The 19,234-nt window shown below is 35.1% G+C and overlaps 2 protein-coding genes across 2 annotated transcripts; one reads left to right on the top strand and one right to left on the bottom strand.

Moving 5' to 3' along the window:
• Positions 1-10,802: 10,802 nt before the first annotated feature.
• Positions 10,803-13,897, top strand: LOC133875022 (scarecrow-like transcription factor PAT1). Its single transcript, XM_062313001.1, has 2 exons — positions 10,803-10,939; positions 11,767-13,897. The coding sequence occupies exon 2, from the start codon at positions 11,971-11,973 to the stop codon at positions 13,615-13,617; it is 1,647 nt and encodes a 548-aa protein (XP_062168985.1). The 5' UTR covers positions 10,803-10,939; positions 11,767-11,970; the 3' UTR covers positions 13,618-13,897.
• Positions 13,898-14,094: 197 nt separating this feature from the next.
• On the bottom strand, positions 14,095-17,677 carry LOC133874596 (uncharacterized). Its single transcript, XM_062312454.1, has 2 exons — positions 17,468-17,677; positions 14,095-14,785 (listed from the first exon to the last, which is right to left on the bottom strand). Exons 1-2 carry the CDS (start codon positions 17,658-17,660, stop codon positions 14,187-14,189), a joined length of 792 nt encoding a protein of 263 aa, XP_062168438.1. The 5' UTR covers positions 17,661-17,677; the 3' UTR covers positions 14,095-14,186.
• Positions 17,678-19,234: the final 1,557 nt, after the last annotated feature.

The raw sequence follows: 19,234 nt of genomic DNA, 5'->3' as shown, positions 1-19,234 counted from the left end.
TGAGAGGATATTATTATTAAGGATCATACGTTGAACTTTATTATTCAAGTTTTAGCAGATAGGGATGCACAACCGGTTGCGATAGCGGTTATTTACTTGTAACCGCAACCATAACCGATAGGCTGGTTGCAGTTTTTACCAACCGCCGATTATCCGATTATTTTAAACCGTTATTAACCGGATAACTGATTTTCAATATATGTTGAATTTTTCAATCTATTTGAGATTAGAACACTCTCAAATTGACGGTAGTAGAGGATTGTAACATAATCATACGTTGTTAATAGAAAGAGGATGAGATGATATTATTATTAAGGATCATACGTTGAACTTTATTATTCAAGTCTTAGTAGATAGGGATGTACAACCGGTTGCGGTAGCGGTTATTTACTTGTAACCGCAACCATAACCGATAGGCCGGTTGCAATTTTTACCAACCGCCGATTATCCGATTATTTTAAACCTGTTATTAACCGGATAACTGATTTTCAATATATGTTGAATTTTTCAATTTATTTGAGATTAGAACACTCTCAAATTGACGCAGATACAACAAAAGTAGAGTTGGCAATTCGGGTTCACGGGTCGGGTTCGGGTCAACCCGATTGACCCGATTATATAAACGTGTCAACCCGAACCCGACCCGATTATTAATCGGGTTGTGACACGTGACCCGAACACGACCCGACAAACCCGACTAAAATACGTGTCACCCGTTTACCCGATACGACCCGACCCGACACGGCATCAATTTTACTGTTTTCACATGTTTCAACCTTCAATTTTTTTTTTTTACCTTCAATTTTTTTTTTTTAATCGGGTTATAATCGTGTTGGCGGGTAATCGTGTTATCGGGTCAACCCGTGCAATCGGGTTGACCCGCCAAACACGATTATAATCGGGTCAACCCGATTATAACAAACCCAAACCCGGTTTTTTCGTGTCGGGTTCGCGGGTCGTGTCAAAAATTGCCAACCCTAAACAAAAGGGGCATAAAAGAATTGATCGATGAAAAATGTGGATTGTACAGTCATTGCACAAGAGAAGCATAGTTCCGAATTTCATCTGGGATTTGACCAGTACCTGCAAGTCTCTGTCACTGTTACATTAAAGAATAGTAAAAAATCATATTAAGATAATTCTACCGAAGAAGCATTACTGAAATGAAAAACAAATAAGAGACAAAAACGTGCATGGATTGTAAATTTCTCAAACCTCCAATGGCTGGTGATATCTCTCCGCCCAGGTTCAAAGTCGACAGATTCCTTGAACAATATAACAGTAACCTTAGAACTAAATTAATCCAATTTACAGAAAAACAGAAAATAAAAATTTTATAACTCATCAGAAAATAAAAACTATATTAATAATAATAATAATAATAAAAAACCAGTTACCTGGTTATTGACCGGTTTTTTAGAATTCAATGACCGGTAACCGCAACTGGGTACCCGGTCATCTGGTTATCCGGTTGCGGTTATTTTCGGCTTTCTGGTTAATAACTGTCCCGTTTGTATAACCTTATTAGTAGATCCTTGCATACCTTACCGCAGCAGTGAGGTAAGTGGTAATTCTTACCCCTTCTAAATGTATTTCAATTCCAAGGATTCTCAATTCTTTTTACTATACGTGTTATGATGGATTATTTTAAAAGTTTAATTACCTTGCAAAGTAATGCTTTATTATTACCTTAAATATTTTAATGACATGTACTTGTTATGACATTTATCTTAATTTGTTAGTGCTTTATATATATATTTATGTCATCATATGATTTAAAAAGCTCATTGCATTAGAATGATTTATAACTAAATTATCATTCAAAAGTGGGTATATATGCTCAGTATCAAAAGGATGATTTCAAATGAGTGAAGCTTCTATTTTAGTGATTTTTCCCGAATGAAGAAAAGTTTTCATTTATGGAAAGTTTCTAATTAAAGAAAGTTTCAATTTTAAGAAATTTTCCCAATAAGAAAAGTCTTACGGAAATAAATGGTACATTTTTCATATGCTAGTTATATGATTATTGAAAGTTTAAGGAAGTAAAGAATAAACATGTGTAAGATGAAACAAAATTATGTAAATGAATGTTTTAAGACACTTAGCCTAAGGAAAAGTAGCACGCTACCGGGTTAAGATAGAGTGCACCACACTGAAGTTACGGTTACGTGAAGGTGTGGCCATCACTAAGTTGTCATGCTGAGTGCACCCAGAAGTTAATCAACTGACATGGGCACCCCGCGGCCACGGGTGTTGCTTGATCCTTGAAGGTTGGATTGCACAACCCTATGTATACGTGGCGTAATTGTATGCGATGCCATAAATGACAAGTAAAAAGATAAATTTTTACTTGTTCAAAAATTAAGTCTTTATATCGAATTTGATAAAATAAGTTAATTTATGGATATTTCTAAACAGATGTTTTGTTTAGTAAAACTAAGAAAATGTTTTGAGGATAGAAAAATTGAATTTAACTCAAGTAATTACTCTATGTTATATGCTTAAGTTTCACCTTCAAATTTTAATGTTACTTTATTTCAGAAAGTCTCAACCTCAACCATTTTAACTCGGTTGTGAATATTACTTATTGAGCCTTTCGCTCACCCCTTACCATCTCCCCCTTTTCAGGTTTTGAGGCAGATGGGTAGGCGGCCGGAATGCTTAGACTTTTGGGTGTCATCATATCATCCACTATATTACTTTATTGCATTTATATTATGTCAAACTATGTTTTATGTTAGTAAGTGCATCGTTCACAGACAAAAAAAAAAAAATGGATCACTTAACTTGTTAAGTCGTGTTGTTATGTACTCCTTATGTTAAGAACTTATGCTTCTGCCAAAATATTATTTTCTCATGGCATGCATGGTAGTAGTTTACAAGTGCTTTGATGTCCTAATATGTAACCTTGCGTTTCTGAAGCTTTAAGGCTAACGAACTAGGCTCTTTTGAGTCTAGGTGTTAGCAATTTGTGTTCACGTGTTGGGTTTGGGTCGTGTCGAAATATGTGTATAAAATTATATAAATCAACCATAACCTGACACATTTAATTAAAAGAATCAAACATTTAAATCCTAACTCGCTAATTTCGTATCGGGTTTGCAAATCCTGCCGAAAAATTGTTAGCCCTATATGTTACGTGTCGGTTTTGGTTCATGTCGAGACATAAGTATCAAACTATATAGGTCAACTCTATCCCAACCTATTTAATTAAATGAGTCAGACCTCTCAATCCTCACTCACTAATTTCATGTCGGATTCGCGAGTCGTTTTAAAAATCGATAGCCCTAAGTTACATGTTGTGTTTTGGTCATATGCTCCCATGAATATTGGACTTCAAGTCTTAAGTAGTAGAGGATTGTAACATAATCATACGTTGTTAATAGAAAGAGGATGAGAGGATATGTTGCTAATGGACATAAATGTCATATGCATTAAGACCTAGGACGAATCTCCCAGTTTCAGGGGAGTAAGGCTCGATTTCCAGCTTGATATATAACTTGATACAATATCAAGGAGCAAAGTTCATGAACATGGACCTAGTTATTGAGTGATTACTCTAATAAGTTGTTATAATCTCTACCCCTTCCGGCCACCGGTTTACGACACAATTTATGATTTAAAATGGAATAGGCAGTTCGATAACATGTTGAGACATCAATTAACATAAAAGTTCAGTCTATGAGTTTGGATCCCATAATATTATATTAACTACTTGCAATTGTAAAATTCCCCGGCGCATGCCTTAAGACTTATGTGTGCCTCAAACTCAACAAATCACCTCTTTAAATAACCACTTCATTGACGTTGGGTCCTGATTATATACTTGGCACTCAAAAAGGGAAGAAGTACACAATACATGAAAAAAATCTAGCTTAGACCCCAATTAACAATCAATCAACACAGAGATTTTAGTAACGAAATGAAAACCTTTTAAAGAATTCTTCAAAAGTAAAGCCATTGTGGGAGCCAGCCGGCCAATTCCAAAAGACTGGCATCCACTATAGAAGACTTATGTTACAAATTGTTCTTACTTACAAAACCTTTGTAACTCTAAATACTCAATCTCGTAACCCTGATAAACTTGAATTTTCATGTTTTTGATCAAATTTAGTATCGATTTAATCCTATACTTAAAACTTACAACCAAACATATTTTGACATTGAATTTATCAGCACTAAAAACCTAACATACATATTGGTATATGTTTGTGCTTGTTCTCCTCTCTTGCATGTTGGGAAAATCAGCTTTCAATTGTCCTGTGCCTTTGTGGTCCAATCTATCTGATCACATGGGCAATTTTGAGGTGAATGCTAACCGTACGTTTAAGCTGGGTGATGAACCTTATCTGGTATGTCAATCAAGAAAGTGATCGATTAACTGCCTAAAATCTTATCTTAAGTTATAATTATAGAATCCATGACTAAGTGCATATAAGATTTAGAGAAACAATGGGAAGATTAACTGCATTAGCATGTCTCCTAGTTGTCTCATTCTTTTGTTTGGATTTTCGGGATTATACGATTTATTCTATCATGCATGCCAGAAAACAAATACAAAAAATTTACGTGTTTCGCCAATATGCCTACGGCTACGCCCACGTGAGCGGAGGGCTTCGCTTCCCGCAACCCCGACCTATTGTTCAACCGTAGCATAATAAACAAAAATTAAGCCGCGCGCAATGGGATGTGATCACATTTATACTGGAAATCAGTAATATTTTCTCATTCAAAATATGTGCCATCATCTTTAAACACTTTTTGCTGTGTTTTAATTAGGTTTCCTGTTGGAACCCACCTCGTATATGGAGTTAAGATTGTATACCAATCCTTGGATTCGGTTAGAATAAATAATGTTATGGAGCTTTCACTATCATAATGCACTTATGTCAAATTACCATCCATGTTTCCATGACTTTTATTTTATTTTATTATGTCACTCCTTATGTCAGACTATCCTAATCAGCATTCTCAAACTCAGCTTCTCAGTGAGCTGTTAGCTGGATGCATGACTTTGGGTAATTCAACAGTGTTAGCAGCCTTTTTCTGCTTGACATCTCTCCGTGTGATGAATGCTAAAAGTCTTCAAAATTATCATCATCTTTGAATATCTTGCCACAAAGACTCAAAAGGGGACAAATTTTTTAAATGAGATTTGCAAAGACGTTTGTAAGAAAGATGTTAATTAAATGTCCTATATTCGTCGTGGCATTGCAGGAAATTCTTTCCTTTTGACTTCCTAATTAAGGCTTGCTCTTAGCTAAGAATGTTGAAGAGGCCCTTCATTGTTATCAGCTCAAAGGGTCACAGATTTGCTTTCAGTTTTGACAACCGATTGTAGACTGAGTCCTACATTGAAAAGATGTTATAAGTGTGATTGAAGCTTTTGAAATTGAGTGGTGTCCGATATGATATGATGTATTATTGTCTCACTTAATGACTCTCTAAAATGTCATCAATCTCTCTAATAAGTGATACAAGAGTCGTTTGTGGTGTGTAATATGATGGAGACATGAGCAAGGTCCCGACCCCAGCCCCAAAATCCTTTCTCTTCCCCTCTCAAAAAAGAAAAAGAAAGAAACGCAAAGAGAAAACATTAGTACAATTAATTTTGTGTTTATTCTTATTTATCTTAATTCTCCATCCAAAAAGTTTGTTCATGTTGGTATAATAAATATGCCTAAGACCCGCTCAATAGCCTCATTATGGAAAAAAATCAGAGGGCTTCAAGCCTGCCACATGAAAAATATCTAGGAACGATTGGCAAGGAGTGTCTTATAATAAAAAGAAGAGCTCTGATGCACATGAGACAGAAATCTGTCCTCCAATACTCTCTTTTCATTAAAAAAATTGGTTTCAATGAAAAAGTTTCATTTGATAGATGACACTTTTTCATTGAAACTCATTTTTTTAATAAAAAGAGGGTGTGGGGGGGGGGGGGGGGGGGGGGGGGGGGGGGGGGGGGGTTCCCATCCCTACAAATCATTTTCCTAAAAAGAGTCACCACCCTCAAATCAAGTATTACACTCTCTCTTTCAAAAGCCCTCTTTTTTTTTTTTTTTTAGTTATTTCTCAAACATTATATATACTAACTTAAGCATTAGAGTCTCTTCGGTCCCTTCGAAAACCAATGGTTTTTCAATAACTGTTTTACCTGTTTTGCAAGTGACTCGTCGCCAGCTCAGCCGTCTCGAAAAATTGCTTCAACAAATTGACATGGGGTTGTCATAGGATTTTTTGAGGTTTCATATCATATATCATATATAATAGAGGAATCACTCAGAACATTGCATAATATTATGACAAGTGGCATTTTAAATTGCAGCCAAGTGTACATATTTTTGTGTAAAACCAGTTTTTTTTTTTTTTTTTTCCTAGAAAATAACTGTATCCTATTTTTGTGTAAAAACAGTTTTTTATCCTTAAAAAATAACTGTTGTTAACCAAATATCTTAAATCATTTAAGGAGAGCCTAAAATCGTTGAACCCACTTTCATGCCTCCATAAAAAAAAACCTTTTCATACAAGGATCCGAAGATTCTTTAGGGCAAGAAAAGACCATAGGTGTCTAAGATCTTTATACTTTATAGTAATGGTAAAAATATGATGTTAAAAATAAATATTTATTATATTATAGGAGTATTTTTCCAGTTTCTGTTTATTGTCCGTTTTCATATTTTGTCCTTATTTTCTGTTCTAATTTATATATTATTTTTATTTCTGTTTTTGTAATTGGAGAAAACATACAATAAAAGAAAAATAAAATACTATATGAGTATTTTCATTTTATTTTTTTTCGTTTGTCATCTGTTTTCATTTTTGGTCCTTATTATATTTTATGTTCTAAATGTAGTTTCTTTTATGTTATACATATATATATATATATATATAGAGAAAGTTGTATGAGTTACACTTCATTTCATATTGCTCTCGATTTTAAAGGTAATAAGAAAACAATATTTATAAAAATGACAATATAATATTTAGCTTCATGTATGATGGTTTATAAATTATTAATTATTAATTATTTGATTATGGTGAGAGTGCGATTTTCTTTAGTTTAAATATGTTAATTGTTAACAAAATTTTCTTTAGGGTTTCTTTTGTAAATATTGAATACAAGTTATAGCAATAATGTGAGTACACTATTTTGTTATTTGTTTTTGTGAATTCCTATATTATGTAAAATGTCTCTTAAATTAACGTCTATAAAAATTGAATAATGTCATTACTTATAAAAAAATACAAAAAAAATTAATACATGTGATTTATTTTGATTCCTTACAAGATAATTTATAATATACATTTACATATTTTCAATCTTATTCTTAATTTTTTATTTTGTTTCTTAAATTAAAAGTAACGTTCTAATTTATTATGCAATTTTAAATAGTAAAAACCCGCGCATGGCACGGTTACATGCTAGTTTAGTATAATTGCATAAACTTCCACCCCTTCTCACACACATGCTCATAGATTTTAAATATTGCAACTGCAGGACGTGATGCTGATGAGAAATATCTCATATTTTAAAAAGTTCATACAAAAAGCTATCAATCTGAAACAAAAAAGAGTTGAACTTGCCCTTCAAAACAGAGAAAATGCCAAAAGCTATAGCTTGGAGTTGGTGGCCGGATGAAGACAAAGGAAGAATGAGGCTGAGATATTGTCCATTTATTGGGAATTCAACCATGGGAAGGCATGAAAGTCACGCACCATAACACCTTTTGGTTTTCTTTATTTATAGCTGTCCCTTTTGCTCTAGCTTCAAATCTGTCTATTTGGACCTTGTTTTAATTTGTGAGACACAGATTAAGTTTATGATATGAAGTCTACTCCAACCAAAACAAAAAATCTCAAACCAGTAGGAAGAAAGGTCCGACAACATGCATTGGCTCGATATCGACAGTCAATTTTTTTATACAACTTATGAACTCGACACGAAATTAAAAAGTTATAGTTGAAAAGTTTGACTAACTTAATTAAATTAGTCGAGTTAGAGTTAACCTATATAGCTTTATACCTATGCTTCGATACGACCCGAAACTGACACGTGACATAACGGCAGATAATTTTTGACATAAACAGCGAACCCAATACAAAATTATAGGGTTAAGGTTAAGAGGTTTCACCAATTTAATTACATAGATCAGGTTATGGTTGACTTACATAGTCTTATACCCATGCCTCAACCCGATCCGAACATAAACAATCACCCCTAGTTAAATCACAATTAATTTATATTTTAACACTAATAAGGGCATATATGATATATCCACAACCAAACATGTATGACTAACCTTAAGTTCAAACTAGGGAGAAGTCAAAACAAAGACAAATGGATTATTTGATGATCCAGCCAAAACTGAAACAAAGACGTACGACAAACATGTTTGATATATATATATATTTTCAAACATGGTTTATTCATATTTTTTACAAATGACTTTTCTCATTTTTTTTTTTAATTTTTTTTTTAACTTTATATATACTATTTAAATGGACCAAATTGTAGATATTAACTATAAAAATATAAAATAATACTATCCTATCTATATATTCCCCTTTGTTGTAGTTGGGCCACACATCTTTATAAAATACATTTTATGACTCATGAGGAATGAATTAGTGGATAGAGTCGACAGAGATATTTTAATTTTTAAGGATATTTTGAACGCTGCCCCCTTCCCATCTCCGGATCTCCCCACTTGAATATGACGGTTTTTACCGTTTTTACCAAAAATCTTCCAGCTCTGACCTAATTCTGTGTTTTTAAATACACTTCACCATTTAATATTTTAAATGTTTTTTTTTTTTTTTAATTCACATATAGGTGTTTTTGTTTTTTGTTTTTAAAGGGACATTTATGTGTTTTTAATACACTCTTCACAACCCAAAAAAATCATTTATCTACATTCTGTCAATACGGACGGCCTCGCTTGAACATGTGGCAGAGGTGGTTGTTGTGATGTGAGTAGTGGCTAGTAAATATTTCCCTTCGTAGGCGGTCATCATAATGATCAAATTGTTTGTTGTAATGGGCATTTGTCGATGGCCCTATAGTTTGTCGTAATGCACCTGGTGAACTGGGGGTCACAAGTCGGTGATTTTTCTAGAAAAGAGAGGGCTAATCCGACGACACTGTTCCTCGCCTACTGACAAATACAACCCAATTCAAAGGCTAACGGGGTCTAAAGTGGACCGAGACCCAAGTGACCCTTGGTAAATGGATCGCCAGTTATGATAATCAAATCCTAATGAACAATTATATGATTAATTCATTAGAGAACTTGAAGAAGATGGCAAGTTCTTAGTACAATCAGTTTCAAACCTAGAAGAATCCCATATCATATGTAAGTTATCGTTTATTGGTGAAGTTTTAGCAAGCCTTCTAAAGGTTTTGAACTTCCAATTTGTGTGGTGCCTAACTAATATGTTAAAAAATTTAGGGCTCATAAAAAATGAAAAGTTAAGACTCTTAAACCTATTTTACATTTGACTGAATCAGATCTAGCGGCCATACTCAAAATTAAAGTATTAAACCTAATCAGGATTATAACAAAATCTCTTTTGATCAAAGTCTATTAACATGGATCACTCCTACGTAAGAAGATTATAAAGGCAATTAGCCATGTATAAATTAAAGGGTTGCCTACATTTACCTTAATTTTTGCAATGTGCCCTCAATTTAACATTGGGATTGCAATATCCCTTCGCGATCCAAATGACAAAAATACATTTTCAATAAAAAATGACTTACCATTTTTTTATCTTATGGAAGGTATTTTTGTCATTTTTAGACAGCAGAATTGGATATTCCAACTTCAATAGTAAATTGAGGGATAAAGTGAAAATTGAAATAGATATTGTTAAAAAGATAATACTACTCTTCGTATCCATTTATCACACTCATTTCATACTGGTTGACTTAGCATATTTGAAGTGACTTCCTATATGAGCAACTTAAAAAAATAAAATAAAATAAAATATTTCACGTCAATATTAAAAAATGAGTGTGAATAGTAACATTAGAGCATTATCATCCGGCTAGCCAAAATTACTCAAAATATATATAAAAATAAAAAATCTCTAACATTCTCTCATATAAAAAAAATAATTGAAAATAAATATTTAAATAGAGTAATAAAAGTAGATAGTTAAAAAAGAAAGTTAGATGTGGGTGTTTTAAAAAAAGTGAATAATTAATTAATTAATTTTTTTAAAAAAAAAAAAAAACACATTTTTTTTTTTTAATTAAAATGAGAATAAATTTGATGTGAATGCTTCAAATTTCAATACAAAGGAAAAGTTGAGGATGATGAAAGTAGGCTAGAAAGATGGATTTAACGGCACATATAAAACCGTGTGGACCAACGCCCCACGTTGGGGAATGGGGCTTTTGAACTTGCATTCTTCTTCCTATCCGATTTCAAAGTATATATCGTATTATTATAGTTTACGAACGACAGAAAAAGTTAAAAAGTTGACGAGATGGATGACGCCATAAAAGAAGAGTAATTCTACACATCATCTCCTTGTCCTCCTTTTGTCACTCCAAAATTGATGTGGCTCTTAAAATTACCATTGGATTTATGATAGATTACCATTGAATTTTGATCCAATGGCGATTTTAAGAGCCACATCAATTTTGGGGTGACAAAAGGAGGACAAGGGGATGATATGTAGCATTGTCCTCTTCTTTGTCAAAAAAAAAAAAAGAAAAAAAAAAAGAAAAAAAAAAAATGTCCTCTTCTTCAATCTCAATGGCAGCCATGTAAATGCTGAGGATTATGAGGTTATTCCTTAATCAAGCTTTACGATAAATGGCAGAGAGACTCTTTTGGGTTGGGCGGTAGGGGGCCTTGTGCACACACTTGGATCCTTGTCTGGATTTTGAAGCTAAGAAGAAGACGAAACCTGAGCATCGTGACCATCGAAGGTATGCCAAAAACCCATCAAGTAGTTGTTGAAGTTGAAGTTGAAGTTGAAGTTAACATGTTCTTTAATCTCCTCGTTTGGTCTTAAATTAGTAAAATTTTCTTCTTCTCTTTTAGGTAGACATGTATTTTCTATGCTTCCTGTGTCATTTGCTATTTATGGTTGATGCAGGTGTTTGTATGTTTAGAATTAAATAAATGTGTTTTGGTGGTGAGGTTATGGCGTTTTCTGTATCTTTGAGCTAAATTTCGGTTCAAAAGTTTACATTTTTTGAGGTAACATGTTGTTTGTGAAAATGGGTTGGTTTCAAAATTGGGAAAGATGGAGTCTTTTTGCTTTGGCATATGAAAGGGGTTACCCCCGTCTGGTTTGAAATCCAGAAGCTCTGCTCTTCTTCTATATTTGTATATATATTTTCCTCTCTCTGTATTTTCTACAAGCTTGTGGATCTAGTTTTGTAGTCAGTAAGTACGCCACATTTATATGATTTGAGATGCTATAGATGGTGTTGGAAGACTCTCTCTCTCTCTCTGTTTTTCCGGTAGTTATGGTATTAATCTAATCAAAGATGGTTATGATAGGAAGATTCTGTTGTTCAATCTTAAGGTCTGTGATTTGGAGCTAAGTACATGTTTGAGCTCTCTAAAAACTTATCCAATCTAACCTAGCTGCAGGCATTAATGTTAATGTTTAGAACCATCATAACTTCATTTGTTGCTAATTGGATACATTTCTACAGCATTACATACTTCATGTCACTATGATCTACAAAGTATTTCTTCCAGCAATCATATTACCTTTTAAGTATATTGCTACCCTTCTCTGCAGAATATTTTTTTTTGATATTTCATATATGCAAACGATGATAAAGCTGCATAATTTGAAGTAAGCAAGCTTCGTAGTTCAAGAAGAGAGAGAGAGAGCTGTCAGTTAAGTTTGAGAACATTTGTGGCAGAAAGGTTTCCTGGTATTGCTTTCGGCCACCAACTACACCCATTGGCCGTGCTAAATAAGAGAATTGGTGATTCTTCAATGCAACCGTCTCAGAAACAAAGAATTTCAAATGGGTTGCACAGGTTCTCTGACCAGCCAGTGCAAGAGTCATTGTCCTATTGCATGCCCCCCATCCAGAATTTTGACCCCAACTCTTGCTCTGAAGATAGCAGCCATGGAACCCACCCTTCGGCCCTGACTTTTGAGCAATATTGTACACTTGAATCATCGTCAGGGACCAGTGGTTACTTTGTTCACAATTCTCCATCTACTGTCAGTGTCTCACCTAATGGAAGCCCAATTTCACAACCAGATTCTCAGTCATTCCCGATAGACCCACATCAATCCCCTGACAATATATGCAGCTCACCAGTCAGTGGATCTTGCTTAACAGATGATGTTGATGACCTGAGGCACAAGATACGGGAACTAGAAACTGCTATGTTGGGACCTGATTTAGATATTCTTGATGTATACCCTATCACAAACCTTGTTGGGCCTAACCAAAACCAAATTCCATCACAAGCGGAGAAGTGGAAACAAATGATGGAAATGATCTCCAGAGGGGACTTGAAAGATGTGCTTTGTTCTTGTGCGAAAGCAATAGCAGATAATGATATGGTCACAGCTGAATGGTTGATGTCAGAGTTACGTCAGATGGTGTCAGTTTCTGGTGAGCCAATCCAACGTTTAGGAGCTTACATGCTGGAAGGGCTTGTTGCAAGGTTGGCTTCTTCAGGAAGTTCTATCTATAAAGCCCTTAGATGCAAAGAGCCTGCCAGCGCTGAACTTCTCTCATACATGCACTTACTCTATGAAGTCTGCCCATACTTCAAGTTTGGGTATATGTCTGCAAATGGGGCTATTGCCGAAGCCATGAAGGATGAAAGTCAAGTCCATATAATTGATTTTCAGATTGCACAGGGCAGCCAGTGGGTGAGCTTAATTCAGGGTCTTGCTGCAAGGCCTGGAGGGCCACCACAGATTCGTCTCACGGGCATAGACGATTCCACATCAGCTTATGCCCGAGGAGGGGGGCTTGATATTGTTGGGAAGAGGTTATCAAGGCTTGCCGAGTCATGTAAGGTACCCTTCGAGTTCAATGCTGCTGCAATTTCTGGCACTGAGATTCAACTTGAAGACCTTGGAGTTCGACCCGGTGAAGCCATTGCAGTGAATTTTGCCTTCGTGTTGCACCACATGCCTGATGAAAGCGTGGGCAGTCAGAATCATCGTGACCGGCTATTGAGGTTGGTTAAGAGCTTGTCTCCAAAGGTGGTAACTCTTGTTGAGCAAGAATCCAATACCAACACTGCTCCATTCTTTCACCGTTTCCTTGAAACACTGAACTATTATTTGGCTATTTTTGAATCTATTGATGTGACTCTGCCAAGGGAGCACAGGGAGCGGATCAATGTTGAGCAGCACTGTCTGGCTCGAGATATTGTTAACATAATAGCTTGTGAGGGGGTTGAAAGAGTGGAACGCCACGAGCTTCTTGGAAAATGGAGATCACGGTTTATGATGGCTGGGTTTACACCTTATCCATTGAGCTCCTTAGTGAATGCTACGATCAAGACCCTGCTGGAGAACTACTGTGAGAAGTATACACTTGAAGAGACAGATGGAGCGCTATATTTGGGCTGGTTAAACCGAGTTTTGGTTGCCTCCTCTGCATGGAGTTGAAACCTTACACTGATGGATGCGTGTTTGGAGGTCTTTTGGTGACAATCCGAGGTAGAAACTTATTGTAGTAATAAATTACAATTTCTTGTTTAATACCACTACATCTTACTTTTTGTAACATCTAGCAATAAATTAGCTTTTTCCCCATGTCTTTGTTCTTTAGCTCAGGTTACAAACCTAAATTTCATTTTGAACATCAATAACTGAATGCTATACATATTCCCCATGTCTGGGTTCTAAGGATGAAGATCACCATTGATAGTATCAGCTGTGTTTATCAGATGCATTGCCACTTACTTAGCTTTGAATTTTACAGTAAGGGGTTGCATTAATGGCAGTCAATTCAATTACCTGCTATATGAAATTCGCTTTGTATGCAAGCAAAATATGAGCGGTTATTAATATTATTACTTGGATTTGACTTGGGTGCTGTAAAAAAAAACTACATCACATCTCTTCTAGTTCTTTCAACGGTCTTTATCTAATTCCATTCTCTCTCACTTTTTCATGGAAAACTTGGAATTAAATCTTTGTCACTTAATGTGAAAAGATATACATAAAGATTGAGATCAATCAAGAACTATAACGAAACAGGGAAGTACAGCATTTGGACTCAGCACTGTCAAGCGTTCTAAGCTGGAAAACTGTGAACTCCCAACCGAATCAAAATCTTCATATTCCCCAACCACCATGTTAACTGTGCTCCCAGCAATTGTCCTGCAAACTATGGCAGCCCTTCTTACATTCTCCACCCTTGTAGTGACAATCTTGTCCTCAATCAAGTCCTCACTGCTTGTACTCAATTGAACCCCGTTTCTTCTGGTGTAATATGTGTCAAAGTTAGATTGAATTATTCTGCAGACACCACAACTGGGATCTTTACAGAGCTCAGAGACTCGATTTGACTTTCCCCTACAGCAGACCATTGTAGTGCCATAGAATCGTAACAGCTCGTTCCCATCCACTGTGCTTCTTGGATGCCTTTTGTATTGCTCGTAGGCCTTCTTCTTCACATTTTCTCTATATTTTTCAAACCTTTCGACATTTTCTGCAGTGTTCTTCACCTTGAGGACAGCTTTGATCTTTCTTGATGGCTTTGAGGGGTCTATTGACGCTCTTTGAAAGATCATCTCAACAATGTTTCTTGATGGGTCTCCAGTTTTAAGACCTGTTTGAAAATGGAAAGGGAAGGTAATAACCAAACTGTAAAATCAAAAGATAGCAAGCGGCAAAGCGAAACACAAGGATGAATAAATTTATGTTATTGAATTTTGTACATGTCTGAGATGTTATTGATTGCTGATCGATTCCAGGAGGTTGTTTAGTTAGCTGAGTCTGAGTCTGCTTTTTCTATGAGCTATTTTTGGTTGAAAAAGTCACTTCCAGGGCAAAAATAAACGGTAGAGATTGCCTTCCACGAACAAAAATAACCGAAGTTTTTGCTCAATTATGTAACCTCCACCGTTCATTTTTGCACAATAAATCTCAATACTAAGAGTCTGGTTGGCCTTGCGATTCCGCATGCTGAGAGTGTGTTTTTAAATAAAATTGCAGAAAATGTTTCGTTTGCGAGTGTTTTTGAAAAATGGTGGTTTGAAAACGTAGATATTTCGGGTTGTGTTTTTAATTTTGAAGGCTAAACTGCAATTTTAAAGGTCAAATCACAATTTAATTAAACGTTTAACTTTATTTTTAAAATTTACATATCTCTCTTGGATGAGTCTTGTACTTTATGTTGTTCCTATAGCTGACGTTAAAGGCAATATAATTTTTAACCTTAATTGGTTTTGATGAATGTTGCCGGGAAGCCCATCATCAACTATATCAAGCTTCACTGAATTGCTATACTAAGAAATCCTCTATGAATGTGCAATATTTTGTCAAAATAATGCATACTGCAGGAAGATTATAAAAAAAGTTAGCAATAGAGTGTCAAAACATGGGAAATGAGATATGAGTTGTATATTTGTAGGTTTTGGTTTAGGGTTGAGTCGATATAAAATGTGGTTCAAGAAAAATGTTGGAATTGAAGATTTGGAGACTTCGATCGCAGTTGGATCGATCGAAGTGATGTAATAGTGTCTCATACAAATTTTAGAGAAGTTCAATCGCAATCTGATCGACTGAAGTGTCATGTTCCCATACAAAAATCCGAGAGCTTCGATTGTCTAATCGATTGAATTGATGTGATCTTTGAAACCCTAATATTCAATTGATCAAACTCAACCTTCAATTGATCGAAGTTGATCTTGTCAATCTTAATTGTTAGCTTACTTGAATTATAAAATGAGGTTTCACCCTGCCTATATAAGGCTAATAAGCCACTATTTTCATATGTGAAGAAAGGCTATTGTCCATTATTCTTGGAAAGAATCTTAAACACCTTTGAGCTTAAAACTTGAAACCTATCCTTGTTTGTTATCAATCAAACCAAAAAAGAAAATCTTTAGTCACCAGAGTTTTGGGTTGTAAAGAATGAGTTTGTTCGTAAAAGAGATTCTAGTAAAAGATGCTAAGAAGTTCTAGAGCCACAGCAGTGAAAGACAAAAGAGTCGTTTGATGAGGTTGTAAGTTGGGTCTAAGATTACAAATGTCTTTTGAAGAGTTTTTTTAAAGGTTTTCACTTTGTTACCAAAATTTCTTGTTCATTTATTTTCTGCTTGTTTTGATTTTGGCTTAATTATTGTTTTGATTGGTAATATGAATGGACGTAAGATTGAGATAATCTTTGAATTGTTAATCTTCTGGTTAATTTAGAATATTTTAAACAAAAAACATAGTGGAAATGCTTGTTATTGACAATCTTTAAGGTGCATAAAAAACTACTTAAAGTAGAACTGAAACTAGATCCCTGTTGTAACTTTTGAATTATTTGTAGGGGTAATTACATTTTCCCCCCGTGAACTACCAAAAAATGCGCGAGGCCCCCATGAACTATCAACTCGACCAAAATAGAGCATTCAACTACCAAAGATAACTATTTTCCCCCCCTTCCGTCAGTCAAAGGGGTTAAAACAAACGGTCAACGGGTCACGTGACCGTCACACGCCGTTTTACCCTCATATTCTTCTTCTTTTCCTCCCATGAACTACCACCATCTTCCTCTTTTCCTCCCATGAATTACCACCATCTTCCAACATGCCCCCATGTAAAACGGCACATGACCCATTGGCTGTTTCTTTTAACCCTTCTAACTGACGGAAGGGGGGAAAATGGTTGTCTTTGGTAGTTGAATATTCTATTTTGGTCGAGTTGGTAGTTCATGGGGACATCGCGCATTTTTTGGTAGTTTATGGGGAGAAAGGTAATTACCCCTTATTTGTAAGATGATGCTAAAATCCTATTACTGACATCCTCTTCATACTATTCCACATCCAGTCAATTTCATCATCCTCCTAAGCAAATTTTCCAGTCAATACAAACAGCTACTCAAGTTTCCTCATCTTCTTTCTGTAATGTTTTCTCACAATGTGCCCATTACTAGGTGAACCTCAAGTTTCCTGATATTCGTAAATTTGGAATATATGGCAAATAATCTTAAATAGTTTTCTGTACTGTCATGGGACATACTGTAAGATTCAAAGCCTTACAGCTGATAGTGTAAAGGGGTGATCACACCATGAGTCATGACAATGGTGGTTACCCCTGCACCCTATAAACTCCATGGATGGTGGATGTTATCAGCTGAGGAGGTTCATCCCTTCATAAAAGAAACAACCCTTCATCCAATTTTTTGTTTCATTCTCAGACTGTTTCCCTCCTAGATATTTCCACCCTAACGGCAGGGACCATCCATTAAAAAAAAAATTAAAAAAGGCTGCAAAAGCATAATGGGAAAGCAAACACATACCACAAAGAAGTGTTCGTGTGTAGCTCTGCCTGAAAATCACCTCCCGAAGCGGAGTTGCAGTCCCATGAACAACAAGCTCACAATCCAGGTTACCCTTTTTAGCAGTGTAGCTCCTTCCGGGCCAGCTAACCACATCAGTCACCTTACTTCCACAGTAAACGTTCTTCTTCAGGAAGACCCACATACCATGCATCTCTATCTCCCTCTCTCTCTCTCTCTCTCTCTCTCTCTCTCTCTCTCTCTCTTTCTAGGATTCTCCTTTACTATTCTTTATAATAATGTCAGTAAATAAGACAAATTGAATTATACAGTACAAAAACCACTGCTTCCAAAAGGAAATTTTTATTTTTTTTCATGATTTTTACTGTATTTGGAACTTTGAAGGATCTAGATGGATCTGGAAAGCTAGCTCCTCTGGAGATTTGCTCAACTACGTGGGTGCATGGTATTAAAGCAAGCGAAGACAATGGTGAATTAAGGTTTTTTGGACTAAACCAACAGGGCATTTAAAGACTAAATTGTAAGTACGTGACAGTGCCATCCAAAAAGCACACCATAAAGCGATAGATACTTTTGATTTTGCTACAAGTTGAAGGAAATGAAAAGAAACAGAGAATCCAAACATCGAAGAACACTGCATTTTTCACACAAGGAAACTTTGCTGGCAGCTCGACTACCTTACAACCAAATGATTCTGTGGGATTGCGTTTTGTTTGCTATCAGAAGATGAATAATGCTATTTAGTATGCTGACATACGACTGTCATATAATTGGAATGACTTGACAGTGAAAATCAGTCTTTTTTTTTTTTTTTTTGACAAATGTTGATTCAATGGCTAATTTTCACTGCCACATCATCAAGTTGTATGACAGTCGTATAACAGCCTACTAAATAACATTAATCTACTCAAAACAGATTGGATTGGAAATTTGGATGGCTTCTCATCTGCAATGTTTTGAGAAGTGTATCCTCTTAAAAAAAAAAAAAAAGAGCCTTCTGAAATGGGTACAAATTTGCTTACCCAGTTGCTTCACATTCACAGAACATGCTGTAGATGTTGTCTTTACCAAAAAGCCAATTATGGTTTGTTTGTCCTTGTCCTCCAACAAACAGAAGTATTAATGCACAAATGATATGTTCCTTATTATGCTTCTATAACGGTATGCAATATATTTTTTCTTGACCATTCATTTAAATGAACAGTCGAGATCGTGACAACAACAAAAAAAAAACAAAAACTTTTTGTTGTCATGATTTGGGTGTTTAATTTATTAAATCAAAATTTAATTCTTATTTGATGTGCGAATTTTGAGGTTGAACTTTGTGAGATGAAATTAGAAAAAATTAAATAAAATATGATTTGTTTTTAAAAAATTAAATAAAATAGATTTGCTTTTGAAAAAAAAACAAAAACAAAAATCATATTTGTTTTTAAAATCATGGTTGTCAAACGGACCATAAGTATTGCACCGGATCTTTTTGCAATGCAAATTATGATTTGTCTGCCCTTGTCCCCCCCCCAACAAAAAGACGTTTTAATGCATAATTGATATTTGCCTGATTTTGCTTCTATAACGGTAACATTAGCCTAGTATATTCTTAAAGTCGGTCTTAAATTAGATTTTTTTAGAATTCATAGTGTATTTTATCATATAAATTTTCTTAAATCCCACCTATATTAAATAGTTAAGGTCACATCAACATTTACGACTTTTACCAACTCAATATTTATCACCAATATCTTATCATATTTTAGAAGTGATAAA

The sequence above is a fragment of the Alnus glutinosa genome, chromosome 8 (assembly GCF_958979055.1).
Source record: "Alnus glutinosa chromosome 8, dhAlnGlut1.1, whole genome shotgun sequence".
Taxonomy (NCBI): domain Eukaryota; kingdom Viridiplantae; phylum Streptophyta; class Magnoliopsida; order Fagales; family Betulaceae; genus Alnus; species Alnus glutinosa.
Note: the sequence above shows the minus strand (reverse complement) of the source record. Positions and strands in the feature narration are given on the sequence as shown.